This window comes from Vigna umbellata, chromosome 4, assembly GCF_029865625.1.
Source record: "Vigna umbellata cultivar VRB3 chromosome 4, Vumbellata_1.0, whole genome shotgun sequence".
NCBI classification, from domain to species: Eukaryota; Viridiplantae; Streptophyta; class Magnoliopsida; order Fabales; family Fabaceae; genus Vigna; species Vigna umbellata.
In genome coordinates this window covers 74,719,762-74,735,504 of record NC_142168.1, presented here as the reverse complement: position 1 = coordinate 74,735,504, position 15,743 = coordinate 74,719,762, and the positions used below count along the sequence as shown (strand labels likewise).

General features: G+C 29.9%; 1 protein-coding gene across 1 annotated transcript; it reads left to right on the top strand.

Annotated features, from left to right (window-relative positions):
- Positions 1-6,513: 6,513 nt before the first annotated feature.
- Positions 6,514-14,509, top strand: LOC148201298 (serine/threonine-protein phosphatase PP2A catalytic subunit). Its single transcript, XM_088113879.1, has 11 exons — positions 6,514-6,787; positions 9,165-9,221; positions 9,398-9,481; positions 10,209-10,280; positions 10,896-10,967; positions 11,348-11,388; positions 12,342-12,408; positions 13,397-13,588; positions 13,679-13,768; positions 13,849-13,956; positions 14,059-14,509. Exons 1-11 carry the CDS (start codon positions 6,701-6,703, stop codon positions 14,122-14,124), a joined length of 936 nt encoding a protein of 311 aa, XP_087970005.1. The 5' UTR covers positions 6,514-6,700; the 3' UTR covers positions 14,125-14,509.
- Positions 14,510-15,743: the final 1,234 nt, after the last annotated feature.

The following is a 15,743-nucleotide window of genomic DNA, read 5'->3' as shown; positions in this document are numbered from 1 at the left end:
GATAAAACTAAGTTTATAGTTGTTTAAACAAATTGGTATTCTCTTGAACACTAAAACACATATTTGGATAAGTCTTTGAGTTAGGAATACTAATTTGGTCACTGGATTTGGTACTTGGTTCATCATATCAAAGTTTGAGAATGTGTAGTTTATTGGTATGACGTTGAATGCTACTTTTGCAACTGAGTGGTCCAAAGTGCAAATGGTCTGGCATTGAGCAGTGGTAAGGTAGTGCCGAGTGTCAATTACCATTGTAGGTCTATAACTTAATTTACTGATAATTCACTGAGCGATAGGTTTCTAGTGCTAAATGAAAGAAAGTGCAAGAGCTTTGGCGCTGAGCGCTAGACTTGGCACTGAGTGTTCCCTGTTGCAAAGCTAGTGCATGTTTTGTGTGTACTAATTCCTGTTTTGCTTGAAGTGGTTTAAAATGAATTCAATGCATGCTTATTTGGAATTGGGAATGATTCATGGATTGTAAATATGGTTTTGATTATGTAAGGCATGTGGTGTGAGAAGAATTTCCAAGAGATTGTAATGGTGCTCTTTAGTGTATGTATTGATGTATGGGTTTCGTATTTGGGATTATCCTGACACTTTAATAACCATTGAGTCTCAAGTAGATAAGGGTGTGATATGTTGTAAAGAGTAGCAGGAGGTCCTTAGTCTAATGACTTTTTTTGGCCACAAATATTTGACGGATTAACCTTGTGTGTGGTAGCTTGAGTGATCAAGTTGTCCCACCACACATAAGTGATGGACCCTTAGAGTTTGGTATTAATACATGTATTCAGACGGTGAAGTCTAGAGGCAATGAGTATACTTATGATTTGTTTGATTTAAGAGTGTTTAATGTTATATTCATAACTTAATTGTATGAATGTTTCTTTGGTAAAATTAGCTTACTATTTTGTTTTTGTTTGTTTGTATGATTATATTTCTCTTTTGCAATGATCACTTTAATGGTGTGAATAGAGGAAAAAGTTTTAGTTGAACAGGTGTTGGATGACGAAGGTACAAATGCATACAATATAAGTAATTTCATGTGTATATTTGATGTTTTATAAAACTCTATTAAAACCTTTAGCTTCAATATAGAGTAGGTCTTAATATTAGAATATCGTTGTATATAAAGTTGGTGTTATAGTTATGATCAGATAACCGTAATAACATTTTATATATTTTCTTTTAAGTTAACTATTATTTCTTATTAAATATGTGATGCTCTATAGTGACGTTAAAACGGATGTTACAATTTTACTCTTTCATCAAAAGTTAAACTTCTATATAGATTTTTTTTTTACATACAAATCTACAATTTTTATTATTCACTGTAATTAAAATTTCAAATTCAACCTAAACTTGAATAGAAAACATTCTATTAATTACTCACTACCTAAATAAATTTAAAATACACAAATATCTTTCTTATCTGAAATTTAATTGTACGACATTGTTGTGAGAAAGTAGTGAGAACTCCAAATCATAAACTTAGTTGCCACATATCCGTCCAAGCAATTTCAAATTTTAATGAAGAGCTAAACCAATTCCTAAGATAGTTTTTTTCAATTGGAAAAAAATGATAAAACACAAATACTAATATAAGAATGAATTAATAGATATTTTAGAATAAAACTTCTTGTTATTTAATTGGGTAAAGAATATCCTAAGAAGTGAGATATTGTATATATAAGAATTGATTGTGAAATACATGAAAACATGGAAAGAGAGGAATGAAGGAGAAAATAGTCAATATCATGCAAAAGAAAATTAAAAAAAAAGTGGGTCTAACTTAGTATTTTTCCCCCACTATTTCTTCTCATAAAAATAGTTTATGGAAACATTTATTGTGATAATCCAGAAAATTTAGTCTTAAGAGTCACTATGGTGTTTAAATAATGAGACTATATTATTTTAATATTAAAGTAATTAAAAGTATAAATAAAAATTTCATTAAGGGTTTTATTACTCAAAACGCAAACTATTTCTCTAAAAATTGTTCTTTGAGTCTCCATTGCCTTTTCTTTCAAAATCCAACCACATAATCATATTTTTGAAGATCATGAAGTGCTTAGTTGATCGCGACAACAAGATCTTCATCTTTATCCAATCGATTCTCTTAAAAGAGTAAGTTAATTTCTATTATTTTTCTTTAGTTGTATTCTCTCTTTCATGCATGTGAACAATCTTATGTCGCATGTGTCTCCTTAGCTTTATGGTATGTTCTCTATTGATTAGTGGTTCTAACCACATACCATGATCATGATTTCATGATCTGTAGGTGTAGATAGAGTTATGTGAGCTGAGGGAGTGGTTATTGGTGTCTTAGAGTTGTTGAGGCTTCCAATCAGGTAAGGAAAACTAATTGTGTGTTTATAAAGTCTTAGTAAGTTGTTAATTTGTTTTGATGTGCTTTATTTGAAATGAAATTGAATTGGTGTGGTATTGAAAAGATAGCTTGCTGAAATATGATATTATGATAGTATGAGTGCTTGAAGTTGAACTAAATGTGTGTTATATGAGTTAGAAGAACTTTGATGTAAATGATTGTTGATTGTTGACTTTTTAAATCACTCGAGATGAGATTATAAGGTCATAATTAATTGAAGTCCATTGTTATTTCTTGATGTAGTTAATAAAGTTGAGTTTTGGGTTGTTTTTGGCCTACTTTATGGTTTTGACAAGTGAAACTTTAAAGGAGCGAATTTGAGAAGAAGCTAAATGTTTGAGCTCTGTTTTTGAGTCATTTTTTTACTTGTTTAGCCACTTAAATCACTAAAATCTGATTTGTAACTCGTATAAGTTAAGTTGGGAGCTTCTGAGTTGTTCGTTTAATCTGTTGAGGCTAATTCCTAGCCAAATAAGCAAATTGGTACTCAATTTTAGTTATAAACATGTTTTGAATAAATTGTAGTGTTAAAGATATCAATTTGATCATTCGGGTAGGTTTGTGAATACAACCAAATCATAAATCAAGGTTTTTCATCTTTTGGTATGACACTCAACGATAGTCAACGATGCCCAAGCAGTAGAAAGCCGAGAGGTTTGATGCTCAGTGGTACAGAGGTGGCACTCAAGCGTTATTTTTGCGAGTAGAATGACGCTCAATGATAAGAATGTGCCGCTCAACGCCAAGAGCCTTTGCAAAGCTTTTCTTCTTGCAGTTTTTCTTGCTTCAATGGTTTTTTCCAATATTCGTTTTGGCATATAAGCTTATTGTAAATTATCTAGATACACTCTTTAGTGTGTGTTTGTTTAAAATGTTATGTATAGTTGGTGATAAACCATGAATTCCCTGTGAATGGTAATGATGGATGTGTATTAAATTTAAGTATGTGGTAAAAGGAATTCCATGGAGAAAATCTTGAGGTCATTCTTAGTGTAATGTATTGTTGTGAGGGCTCCAAAATGGTGGAATGTTTCTGACACTCCAATAACCACCCAATCTCAAGTTGAGAGGGATGATTATGTGGTGAGGAATAGCAGGAGATCCTTAGCCTAAGGTTATTTTGACCATAGGTGTTTGATGGATTAACCTTGTGTGATAGTTTGTTGTTTTACCACACATATGCATGTCCCTTAAGAGTTCGACACTAATACATGTATCCAAATGATCAAGTCTAGAGTCTAGATATATGTATGTGGATTTGGTTTATGATGGACTTTGAGAATGAAATTGTTATATTCTGAATTGATTGAATGACATGTTTGAGTCTTTTAAAATTAGTTTATCTTGTTGCTTGTGTTTTTTTGTTTTTGTGTGAATCTTTCTCTTGGCAATGATCACCTATTTGGTGTGAGCAGAGAAAAATATTTTAGTGAAACATGTGCTCGGTGATGCAAATGTTGACAATTAGATAAAGTCATTTAACTTATTTTCAATGTTTTTAAATAACCTTAGTTCTTTTATAGTTATATTTTAGATAATTGTAATTATATTTTATGTCTTTTTTTAGTTAACTATTCTTTACTTTTATTTATAGAAGATCTTATGATTAACTATAACTATTCTTTATTTTTATTTATAGAAGATTCTATGATTGACTATATTTTTTTGATGTTACACTTATCTAAAATTTTAAGATATAAAGACATTGTCCATTATTGATATTATTTGAAATAACAAAATATATAGACTAATTCTAATACTCTACCCTTAATTCTATTCAAACTAGTTTTGTAAAGTTAAAATTTTGTATGAAAAAATTAAAAATGGTAAGTTTTAAAAATTCTAAAATTATAATTAACTTTAAAAGTTAAGAAGACATTTTTTAATTTATACTTCAAAATATTAAAATTTAAATAATAATATAACTAATCTGAGTAGAAAAATAATAATAATAACATCAATATTATAATAAAAACATTGATAAAATTTATAATCTATAATAGTATATAATAAAGATTTGTTGGTTTATATAAACTATTTTTCTATTTTACATTTAATAATACTTTAATGTCATATATGATATAAATTTTAATAACACTTTAAAGTCATATTAAACAATTTTAATGAAATAATTTTATTATATAAAAAAAAAGAAATTAAAATTCTTGGAGCATATAGAGAATACAGAAAGTGACCTCACTTCTGGCAAAAAAAAAAACATCTCTCTACCTTCTGCATCTAACTACATTTTTTCTATCACAGCATAAATTTAATAAATGTGCAATACATTATGTTTAATTATCTTATTTTTATATAATAATAAAATGACAACATAGTGAATAAAAATGAACATAGAGGGTGTTTTGTTAATATATAATTTTTAATGATATATATAAAAGGATTTCCTGTTTAGCACACATTATATATTTCTATTTTATTTTTAATTTCATTTTAGTACTGGAAAACAAAAAAAAAATAAATAAATTAGGTAATTATACACATAGATTCAAAAACACAATATATGCTACATAATATTTTTTCTTATGTAATTACTTATCATTGTTAATTTTTTTTTCTTAAAAAAAATATAAGGATAAGAGGTGCTCTTTTTTTATTAATAACACACAATAAGGATTCTTCTATTTTATATACAAAATTTATATTTTCATTTTACCCTTAATTATATTTTGAAATAGAAAACATAAGCCATTAGTTAAATAGAAATCATACACATTTTAATTGTTTCACAGTATATTTTTTTTCATGGAGATTTTTAATTTAGTTATCTTTGAAAAAATATTTTATTTCAATTATCAATTATATATTTATATCACAATATATAAAAATAACTCTCATATTTTATGTATATATTTATACATCTTAGTCTTAATTATATTTTAATTTTAAGAAAACAATATAAAATATTATTGTTGTAGATATAGTTGCATACATTATTATCACTCCACACTAATATTTTTTCATACAAATATATAATTTAATTGTTATTTAAAAATTATTTTTATTTAAATTATAAATCACATATATTAAATATGAAAGTAGTACAAATGTTTCATTTGAATAAATTTATAAATTAATATAAATATTAATTTTAATCCCATTTAAATAAGACACAATAGTATAATACGTGAACCCACCGAGTATGAATACTAACAATAAAAAATCATTATAATAGGAACAAAATTCTAATAAATTGAAAGTTAATTTTATATATATTTTATTTTAATGTAATATACAAATTAAACCGTGTTTAATAAAAATATTACAAATTAAATCCTATATACCTTTATCGATATTTTTTTTTCAATATAATTTTTAGTTTATCCTCGTTATGATTATATTTCTAAAAAAATATAAACTCAATAATAAAAATGGCACTTTTTCTTATTTCTATTCTAATAAAAAAACTTGATTTTTACTTGAGTTTTTGTATGAGTGCACAAATTCATTTTTCCTTTTTAAAAGTATAAAATTAAGTTACATTTTAAGTGTTTACAACAACAATTTTTTTACTAAATTAAAATTTATTTTAATAACCTTTAGATAGATCCAATGTCAGGGTATCATGGTGTATCCTTTATCCCAAAATTTAAATTAGTTTGGAACAACAGGAATTCATCTTAGTTATTTTGTAAACTATTCATGTGATTAAAAAAAAAATCTATCTCAAACATATTAAATTATACTTATTTTATTTTTAACTATATATTTACCTTTTTAATTGTGTGGCCCTTTTAATTGTCTTTCTTTTATCTCAATTTAAAATGATTTTTTTTTATAATTTAAATATTTAAGGATTAAAAACAACATACATTAGAATATAAAATATTTATCATAAACTAAAATTATAATGTATATATTTTGTTGGTGAAGACATAAATTTTCTACAATCCTAAAAATCTAAAATATTAATTAAACAACAAAGAAATATAAAATTACTATTGGGAGTTGGTGCATTTTAATTAAAAGAACTTTGCAATATTTAAAATCAAAATGTGAAGTTCCAATATGTAATTTCAATTTTGCCCTCAGAAAAAAGGAGTGGTTATCGAACAAAACGAGCATACGGAAGCCTCCAATGCTTTGGTTTCTTCACCACCACCATCTTTCACCTCTCTCTCTCTCTCTCTCTCTCTCTCTCTCTCTCTCTCAAACCAGAAACAATAAACACAAAGGAAAAAGGCAAAAGGGGTTTTCCTAGTGAGATCTAGGGTTTCCATCGATTCGGTGAGAGGATATTCATCAAACGATCTCGGTAAGCCAAGGCAAGGTTAGGAGGTGGAGTATTAGAGCATGGATTCGGTGCCTTCGAATTCACATGGAAACCTCGATGAGCAGATTTCTCAGCTCATGCAGTGCAAACCCTTGTCCGAGCAAGAGGTAATGTTCAGATAGTTTTATTTATTTTTTCTTTCTGAATTTTACTAATTTTTTAAGCAAATGTCAGGCCGATCGAGATAATTTCTTCTAGTTTCTCATCGCTTTTGTGTCTTTTGTTCAAATTGCTTCCTTAGCATCGATCCAGGGATATTGTAATGAAATTTGAACATGTTTTTCTTTGGTGTAATGTGTCTTCTCATGGAATTGTAATGGTGTCTAGAATGAGTCTTTTGTTTGAGAATTCCTTCAGATTTGGAAGATTTTTCGCTAGTTATTATAGGTTTTGAATTTATTTTGAGCATATCATTTCATTGTGGTTTGTCAGTTTTAGTCCTAAATCTATTGGTGACCATTAACTTAGATGTTTCTGCATTTAAGGAGCCTATATTGTTAGCATTGGCTTAGGATTATTTGAAATTGAGGAAAACATACATTTTTATATTCTTGTGTATTGTATGGTTTTATGAGAAAAGCAGGCTGACTGGATTCATACCTTAGGGAGGGGAATAAGTGCTATTGAATGAATACTTCCTCCCATTAACTCTGCAAGTTAAGAACAGTGATCCTGATTTTGTAAGAAATAGAAAATACAAGATGTGTTTTCATCACAGTAAGTTAGGGTAATTGGATTTGTTCCTAGTTTGCTGATTCTGGGAGTTGTGTGTACGAGTTATGATGGCACTATGCTAAATGAGAAGTTAGTCTTCCCTTTTTGTCTTTGTTTTGTTGGAATTCTATTATGAAGAAATTTAGGTTTAGTTTTTGGGAATGTTATCCAAGTCATGGCTACAACGACATTAAGCATGATGCATGATGTTTGTCTTATTTTCATACAATTAGAAAAAGGGTGTATTTAATGGCAGGATTAATTTGTCTCCTTGCACTTGTAGAGTGTCTGCAAAACTGGAGGGAAATAGATAGAGCAGTTGAATGCGCTGGTTAATAATTAATGACCAAAAATTCCTTACTGCTTTGTCCTACTGCCTATCTTGTGAAGCATCTATTAGTCAAGTTAGACATTTCCAATTAGTTCTACTTTCATTTTGTTATTCACACATGTAATTGTATTTGATGGGTGGGATGTAGGGAATCAAAAGAAAGTGCTATCTAGGATTTTGTGGGTTCAGAGCAATTTCCAATTTTTTTCAAAGTTAGTAGCAACAACCTGCTATTGTGGTGATGTGGGGTTAGAGGATCCTCTAGTCGCTTTAATCGCAATGTCGTGTTGTGTTTTTGCTTCTCACAAACCATGGATGAGGTCATGTCCATTCTCAGACAAATTCACATCTCTAGAAGCCACTATTTGGAACATGATGAAATCCTTGTGTTTTTTTTATCTACCTTTCTTATTACTGCAACTGATTTTTGGGAATTCTATTTTGTGATTTTGAAATTTAAACTCATTTTTTTTTTCTGAATCAAAGGGATTTTAGGTTTTCAAACATGATCTCTCCACCCACTATAAAAAATTGCTATATCGTCTTTGTGGTTGGCCACTCCATGCTGGCATTTGTGAAGTATTATTATGGTCCAGACATGATTTATGGCTAATCCTGTTCCTTTTTTAGCAAACTCAGCCCCTGTTTTCACCTTTTTTGTCTTTGATCTGTTGCCTCTGTATTGTATAACTTCTGCTTATATCCAGACTGACTTTTGATGATTTGATGAAGATGCCTCTCATGATATTTTCATAAACTTGCCTTGAACTTTTGTAATTTTTTATTTTCAATATTGCACTCAAAATCTTCACCATGGAAGTCACCTTCCTTCAGACTATTCTGCTACAGCATCATTCTTATCCACTATCTTGCATTTTGTAGATGGCCACTTCACAGATCTATACTGCATTAACAACACTTTGTTTTTGGGGAAAAATGTCCTCCAAACTGAACCAATCAATTTTTCCTATTTGGGAACAAATCAATTTGGTTCCAATTGGACAACTAAACATAAACAATCACTCCCAACCAGTTTGTTTTGTTTTGAAATAATGATCCACCTTTACCTTTTCTAGTCTGTGGCCAAATTAACATCATATTGGCTATAACAAATTTCTGATAGAAAAGTCACGTAAATTGTATATCTAGCTTCATTACTGACTCTCTGACTCCACATATCTACGTATATTTTCATCTCTCAATCTAAAATAGAATGCGTGCAATCTTTATTGAATATATGATTTAGGATGATTTGCTTTCATAAAAGAAAACCAAAAGATGCAGAACATAAATTATATTGTGGTTATTTTATTTTATTTTATTCTATTAATTGTTCGATTTTACTCTACTCTCTGTAAATAGGCTTGACATTTAGAGTGTCGTGATTCCTTTTTATTTAGTGATCCCACTTTTATTCCGTGCTGCACTTGTGTATGCAGGTAAGGATCTTGTGTGATAAGGCAAAAGAGATTTTGATGGAAGAGAGCAATGTGCAGGTCTGTCTAATTTTTATAATTTATGTCAGCATGTTTTAGTTTATACTTATTTGCTTTTCAGGTTAGGGGATTTTTCTTTGATTTATGAGTTTCTTTATAGGACTTTAACACATGATGTTTTTTGAATAAATTAAAAAAAAAAACTAAAAGGATTTTTCATTTACCTATAATTGCAGCCTGTTAAAAGTCCTGTTACAATTTGTGGTGATATTCATGGGCAGTTTCATGATCTTGCAGAGCTTTTTCGCATTGGAGGAAAGGTATTTTTTTTAATGATAGTTGGTTATTCAACATTTATCTATTAAATTTATGTTGACTAGATCATATAGATTTTATTTATAAGTTTGTGATAAATAGTACTTGGAATTCAGGAAATTCTTTGTGGCTTTCACGTTGTATTGTGAAATTAAGTTTGATTTGTTTCTTATGTCATAGTAAAACACTCTTAATTAAATGTTTACAATAGTGTGGTCCTTCCAGTTGCCAGATGCTGTATTTTAATTTGGAATTTGGCTAGCAGCAATACAATAGAAAATTTCTCTGAGTTTCTTAGTCTCAAAAGATTAGTAGATCCACTCTTAAATTTGCATGCATGTAATTAGGGAGTATTATTGTGCTTGGGTTTTTATTGGAAATGGTAATATACTGGATGGAAAGTCATGAAACACTCGTGCAGTTTGATCTGATTCTTATTTTCTAATGCAGTTGCCCCAAAGTTTTATTTTTATTTGAGAAACATGCTAAATCAATTTCATTACTCAGCTTCTCACTATCTTATTTGAAATTTGAAAACAAATTTATTCTTGTGTTTATTTTTTTCTTGGGTGAATCGTTATTTTTAACCCCTCTTTGCGCATACATACATATATATATATATATATATATATATATATGAGGTTGTGTGTGTGTATTTCTTTTCTTGCTTCTAGTTGAAATATGAAATTTATTGATTACATACTGATTTCTAGTCACTATTTTTGTTGGTAGTGTCCAGATACAAATTACTTGTTTATGGGAGACTACGTTGACCGTGGCTATTATTCTGTCGAAACTGTTACGGTAAATATGAACTATTGTACTTTATTATTTTTGAGAGTTCAACTTCATCATGGAATATTTTATTTTATTTACTTTTCATAAGTTATATGTGATTATTTGATTAGGATGTTCTATGAAATGTCATTGGTGATTTGATATCGGAGTATTTTTGTATTAGTGATTTGAATTCTGTTTAGAGGAGTAGATAATTATTTAGTTTATCAACAGCTGTTTTGTTTTTGAACATTCCTTTTGTTGGACTATAACTATTATTAGAGATCTCACATTGACTATAAATATGACCACATCATACTATGTAAGTGGGTGCAAACTTCATCTTATAAGTTAGTTTCTGTGAGATTAAGTTAGACTTAAAATGTATATAAGTGAGTGCAAACTCATCTAATAAGCCATAATTATATTATATGTGTACATAATATATTGTGTCTATTGAACATGTGGGATACCATTGTCTTACAGTAACATATAAATAAAAATCAACTTGTGGGGATATATGTATGACATTTAAACTGATTTTGTGGCACAAAGTTGATAACTGCTATTTTTTAATTGCATATTTAAGATGGTGTTTCTTTTTGTAACATTTTTGGTGCTAATTCCAAAATAATAATGCAGCTTTTGGTTGCCCTTAAAGTGCGTTATCGTCAGCGTATCACCATTCTGAGGGGAAATCATGAAAGTCGTCAGGTTTGTTTTAAAATTACGTGAACTTCCTGACAGTAGTGAATTACAGATTAGATTAAAAATCATATTTTGGCCCTTGGAGGTAGCATAGTCTGTACCAATTGAGTTCTTGACAGATTTGTCTGTTAAAATACTACTGTATTTTCATATTGCTGTGAATTGAATGCTTTACCTCCATCTTGAGGAAATCATTTAGTATCACATGAACCAAAATTGCATATAAAAATACTACACCATTAATTTCACAAAGTAGTTAGAGTTAGAACTTCTTTTAAGCAACTGACTATAGTATTGTGTACATCGTCAATTTAATAGTTTATTCAGTCTTTTCTGTATGTTTTTAGCTTTGAATGGTAATGGCTGATCTTAGCTTTCTGTTGCAGATTACTCAAGTTTATGGGTTTTATGATGAGTGCTTACGGAAGTGAGTACCTGCTAAATTCATTATTTATGGGTGCTTTTGTTTGGGATCATTTTTTTCTTTTTAGACTAAATTTTTTTATTGCTTATCCTATATTCCTTATTAGCACTGTAATCAACGTGTATTCCTTTCATGTTATCTGTTATGGATTTAATTTACCTTTTTTGGTCGTGCCACTGAGGTGATCTAAAAGTTATTATAAAAGTGGTATTCGTATTGTTATTTTTCGTTTTTAGCATATTATTAGGTAGTTATTTTCTTATTCCCCAATTGATGATATCAACAACTGCAACAACAGCCTTTATCCAACTTGGTGACATTGATGAAAAATAAAGTATTATTTATCTCTCCAATAGATAGCAAAGACTTCTACTTAGATAAACCTTCAGTATCAGAAAACATTTCGCCCTTGTAATTAAGGTTTTCACTGGCAGTTAAGTTAGGTTTTACTTGCATGCTACATGGAATTCCTGAATTAAGTAGTAAGCAATTAAAGTACTTAGGTATTTTATCTGCATCTTCATTGGTTGATGTGATTTAATAAAAATTACAAACATGATTTTAATTGCGTTCTATGGTTAAGGATTTGCATCCTCTTTAACGCTCCTTACTGACATGCTGATTCCTTGTTATGAGAAACAAACTAATTTATGGACCCTATACGAATGATGGTGGGTCCTGCCATTCTGAGTGAATAAGTTCTATATATTATATTATTATAAAGTATACCAAATTAATTTTTTTAGTGAAGCTTGATTTGGAATTCATATCGTGTTGTGGTACCATGGTCTTTTGCTGGTGTGTTTTTGTTGTCTTTTGGTGTGATTAAATTTATATAGCATTTGTTGTTTTATTCATTTTTAATCCTTTGTATATATATTTTTTTTTCTTTTTATAGCTTGCATATTTGAAGTTGTGCAGTCCTTTAGTATTGAATGTTTTTATTTGATTTGCAGGTATGGTTCTGCTAATGTTTGGAAGATCTTTACAGATTTGTTTGACTACTTTCCATTGACAGCATTGGTTAGTATACCGTCATTTCATAATGTTGGAAAGTACCATGGGATATTTTGTTAGATTCTCATTATTCTCAGGCCTATGGTAGTTTGTTTGTTTCAATGGTTGATGGTGCAATTAGTGTGCTGGCTACATGTAAGATTGTGCCATGTGGCCACATGTAATCTGCTGGAGCGGATGATCTCACAGCCCCTCAAAATTTTCCCCTGATCAGGAATCACGTGTTACCTGGTCCCTGAATGTTACTTACTGAGATTCTAGATCTAGCATAACCCATTTCTTTTAAAAAAGCACGAAGCCCCATCTCATGACAGCAATTACATCTAATTTTTAACCTTTTGATCTCGTTTGAAATCTTCTGCTCGTTTCTGTTTTTGTTCCGAAGTCATTTTGATATATTTGTGATCTATCTGACTGAAGCATGATTCTGATCTATTTGTGCTCTGCTTTCTGTGTGGAAGCAAGGGCTAGCAGAAGAAGTTTGTGGCTTTTGTGTTTCTGAAACCTAAGAAACGGGATTTTGGGCCTTTCTTTTAAAATAAAACCATTCAGTATCATCCGCATCTTGTATTTTTTATTATTACTATCAAAATATAAAATGAGATTGAGATATTAGTAGTATAATGACAAAAATATGAATTTATATGCAGCATACACATACTATGAAATTTGTAGGATCCTACAATCCTTTTTTCAATGTCACGATTGATGATCGTTAGCCCCCTTCCCTTCCTGTTCCTTAGTAGGATTTCGATTTTAACAACCTTTCCTATTTCCGTGTGCTTTTGTTCTTGGTACTCTGAATTCAGTATGATTCTTTTTAAGCTTTGTTTTTGATTTGTTTCTGAAAAAATAAGCCCCTGAAGCTTTCTCGTATTGCATTTTTTTAATTTTCATGATATGCAGCTCAATCAATTGCAGTTCCCGTATTTCAATGGATTTCGGTTTTTAAATAATTGAATGGTGCTTAAGTTTGATATGTTAACTTTGGTAGGTTGAATCTGAAATATTTTGTCTTCATGGTGGATTGTCACCATCTATTGAAACCCTCGATAACATACGTAATTTTGATCGCGTACAAGAAGTTCCTCATGAGGGACCCATGTGTGATCTTCTGTGGTCGGATCCGGATGATCGTTGTGGTTGGGGCATCTCTCCTAGAGGTGCTGGATATACCTTTGGGCAGGTAATCCAGTTTTATATCTAACAAGGTTGTACAATCTTCATTTGTCACCATTACCTTTTTTTATTGCTTACGCAAATTGCTGTTGTGTAGGACATATCTGAGCAATTTAATCATACCAATAACTTGAAGCTGATTGCTAGAGCTCACCAGCTGGTTATGGAAGGATATAACTGGGGTCATGTAAATACTTCATATCATTTAGTTTGTTTTTGTATTCATTCGTTGTGGTAAATGGATGATAAATAAGTCCCTTGTTACAGGATCAAAAGGTGGTTACTATCTTTAGTGCACCTAATTACTGTTACCGTTGTGGGAACATGGCATCAATTCTCGAGGTTGATGACTGCAAAGGACACACATTCATTCAGGTTGAGCTTTCCTTTTATTTATTAGGTGTTCCAATTATTCTTTTGCTGGTTTTGCATTAAGCAATATGTTGGATCTATTCTTAATTATATTTGTAATCTCAGTTTGAACCAGCTCCAAGGAGGGGAGAGCCAGATGTAACCAGGAGAACGCCTGATTATTTCCTATGATACTCCTTTGGTTTAGTTGCTGTTACCAGCACAGCAACTAATGCCCTGCAGTAATCTGCAAGCTCATCTACTTGTCCAAATCAGAGCCATGAATCATCTTGATACTTATATTTTCGAAGTTAGGCTTCGCTGGATGTGTTATTTAGTTGAATTATAACTGAATCTTTCCAAGAGGAAGCTGAGCAGTAGGCGATGCTATTGTGGGCATGTGTATCATTCCAGCTTGCAATGTATCAATTTTAATGTTTTTTTCCCCAATTTTCCTTCTCTATTTATTTAAAACTCTTGGCCTTTCTTTTCTTAATTTAGGATTATTAAGGGGGTGGGTTTCTGTAGATGGATAATGCTTTAACATATCTTTTAATGAGTGTTTTGTGATTCTTTACCCGCCTTGTGAGTCTTGATTTTACACCAAATGAGTTTGAATTGAAAGAGAGAGAGACGCATCTATGGTGATTTTCATGATTATGATATTCATACTCGGATAGGATAACCTGAGTGAAAATTAAATAATAGCTTTTCTAACTACCGTATGCCTTAATAAATTATTTATCCTTAAAAAAATGATCTTCTATGGTAAATCAAATGCCGTATTTTGTAAAACAATGTCTTTCGTCATATAAATTGTCGTAAATCTAACTCTGCATAAATCAAACTGAACTTGATTATCATTTAGTTTGAATAGATTGCAACAATGTCGTCAAATTGGTTCGTTCCAAGATGGGTTCTCCAGAATCTGTTCTTACCTTGAGGGGAATATTAACATAATTAGAATCTGTTATTGTGGTGACAATTTACACTAATAGACAAGTCTTCTTACGCTTGAGTTATTTGCAATTCTTTTTTTTTACTGTTTTAATTAATTACATGTTAATATTGTTTGGAGTCAACTTACTACTATTTGTAGTTGAGTTCGTTAATTAGGTAGAATTTACAAGAAGTTTAAATAAAGGCACTAAGCATGTAATAATAATAGCTATTTTATATTTCCATCCAATCATATATCTTTATGTAGGGTATTTTTGTTGACTTTTATACTAACTATAAGTCATTCCAAGATTAATTTGGATTAGTTGATAAGGTGGGCTAGATATTATAATAATTAGACAAATAATAGTATTGCTTTTGTTGTGTTTACAACAACTTGAAACAACTTACTAAAGAATTCATGCGTTCATGCTATGTTTATTAATTTTGAATTTTTTTGAATTGTTATGGTGTTCCCATGTCTAACATATTTCCTTAAAAATTATCGGTATTTAAAACTGAAAATTATCTAGTTTTTTAATGAAGAAAAGAAATCTGATGAAAAGGGTTGGGAGAATTTTATCAAAATACGAGATACCAAATCGCGAAGAAACACAAACGCTGCGATAGACTTTTATATTTTAATATTTATAGTTTGTTTTGTATACTTACAGATTTAAATGATAAAACTGATAACTTCGTATTCAAGCTGTCAGAAAATTTCTCTTAAAAGAATACATTTTCTGTTTTCAATTGTTTCACTTCAACATTAAAGTCGAATATAAATTACAAACCATCAACTTTAAATATTGAATCAGCAATATCGTTGGTACAAAAAGATATAAAATAAGTAAATATAAAAGAAATAACTA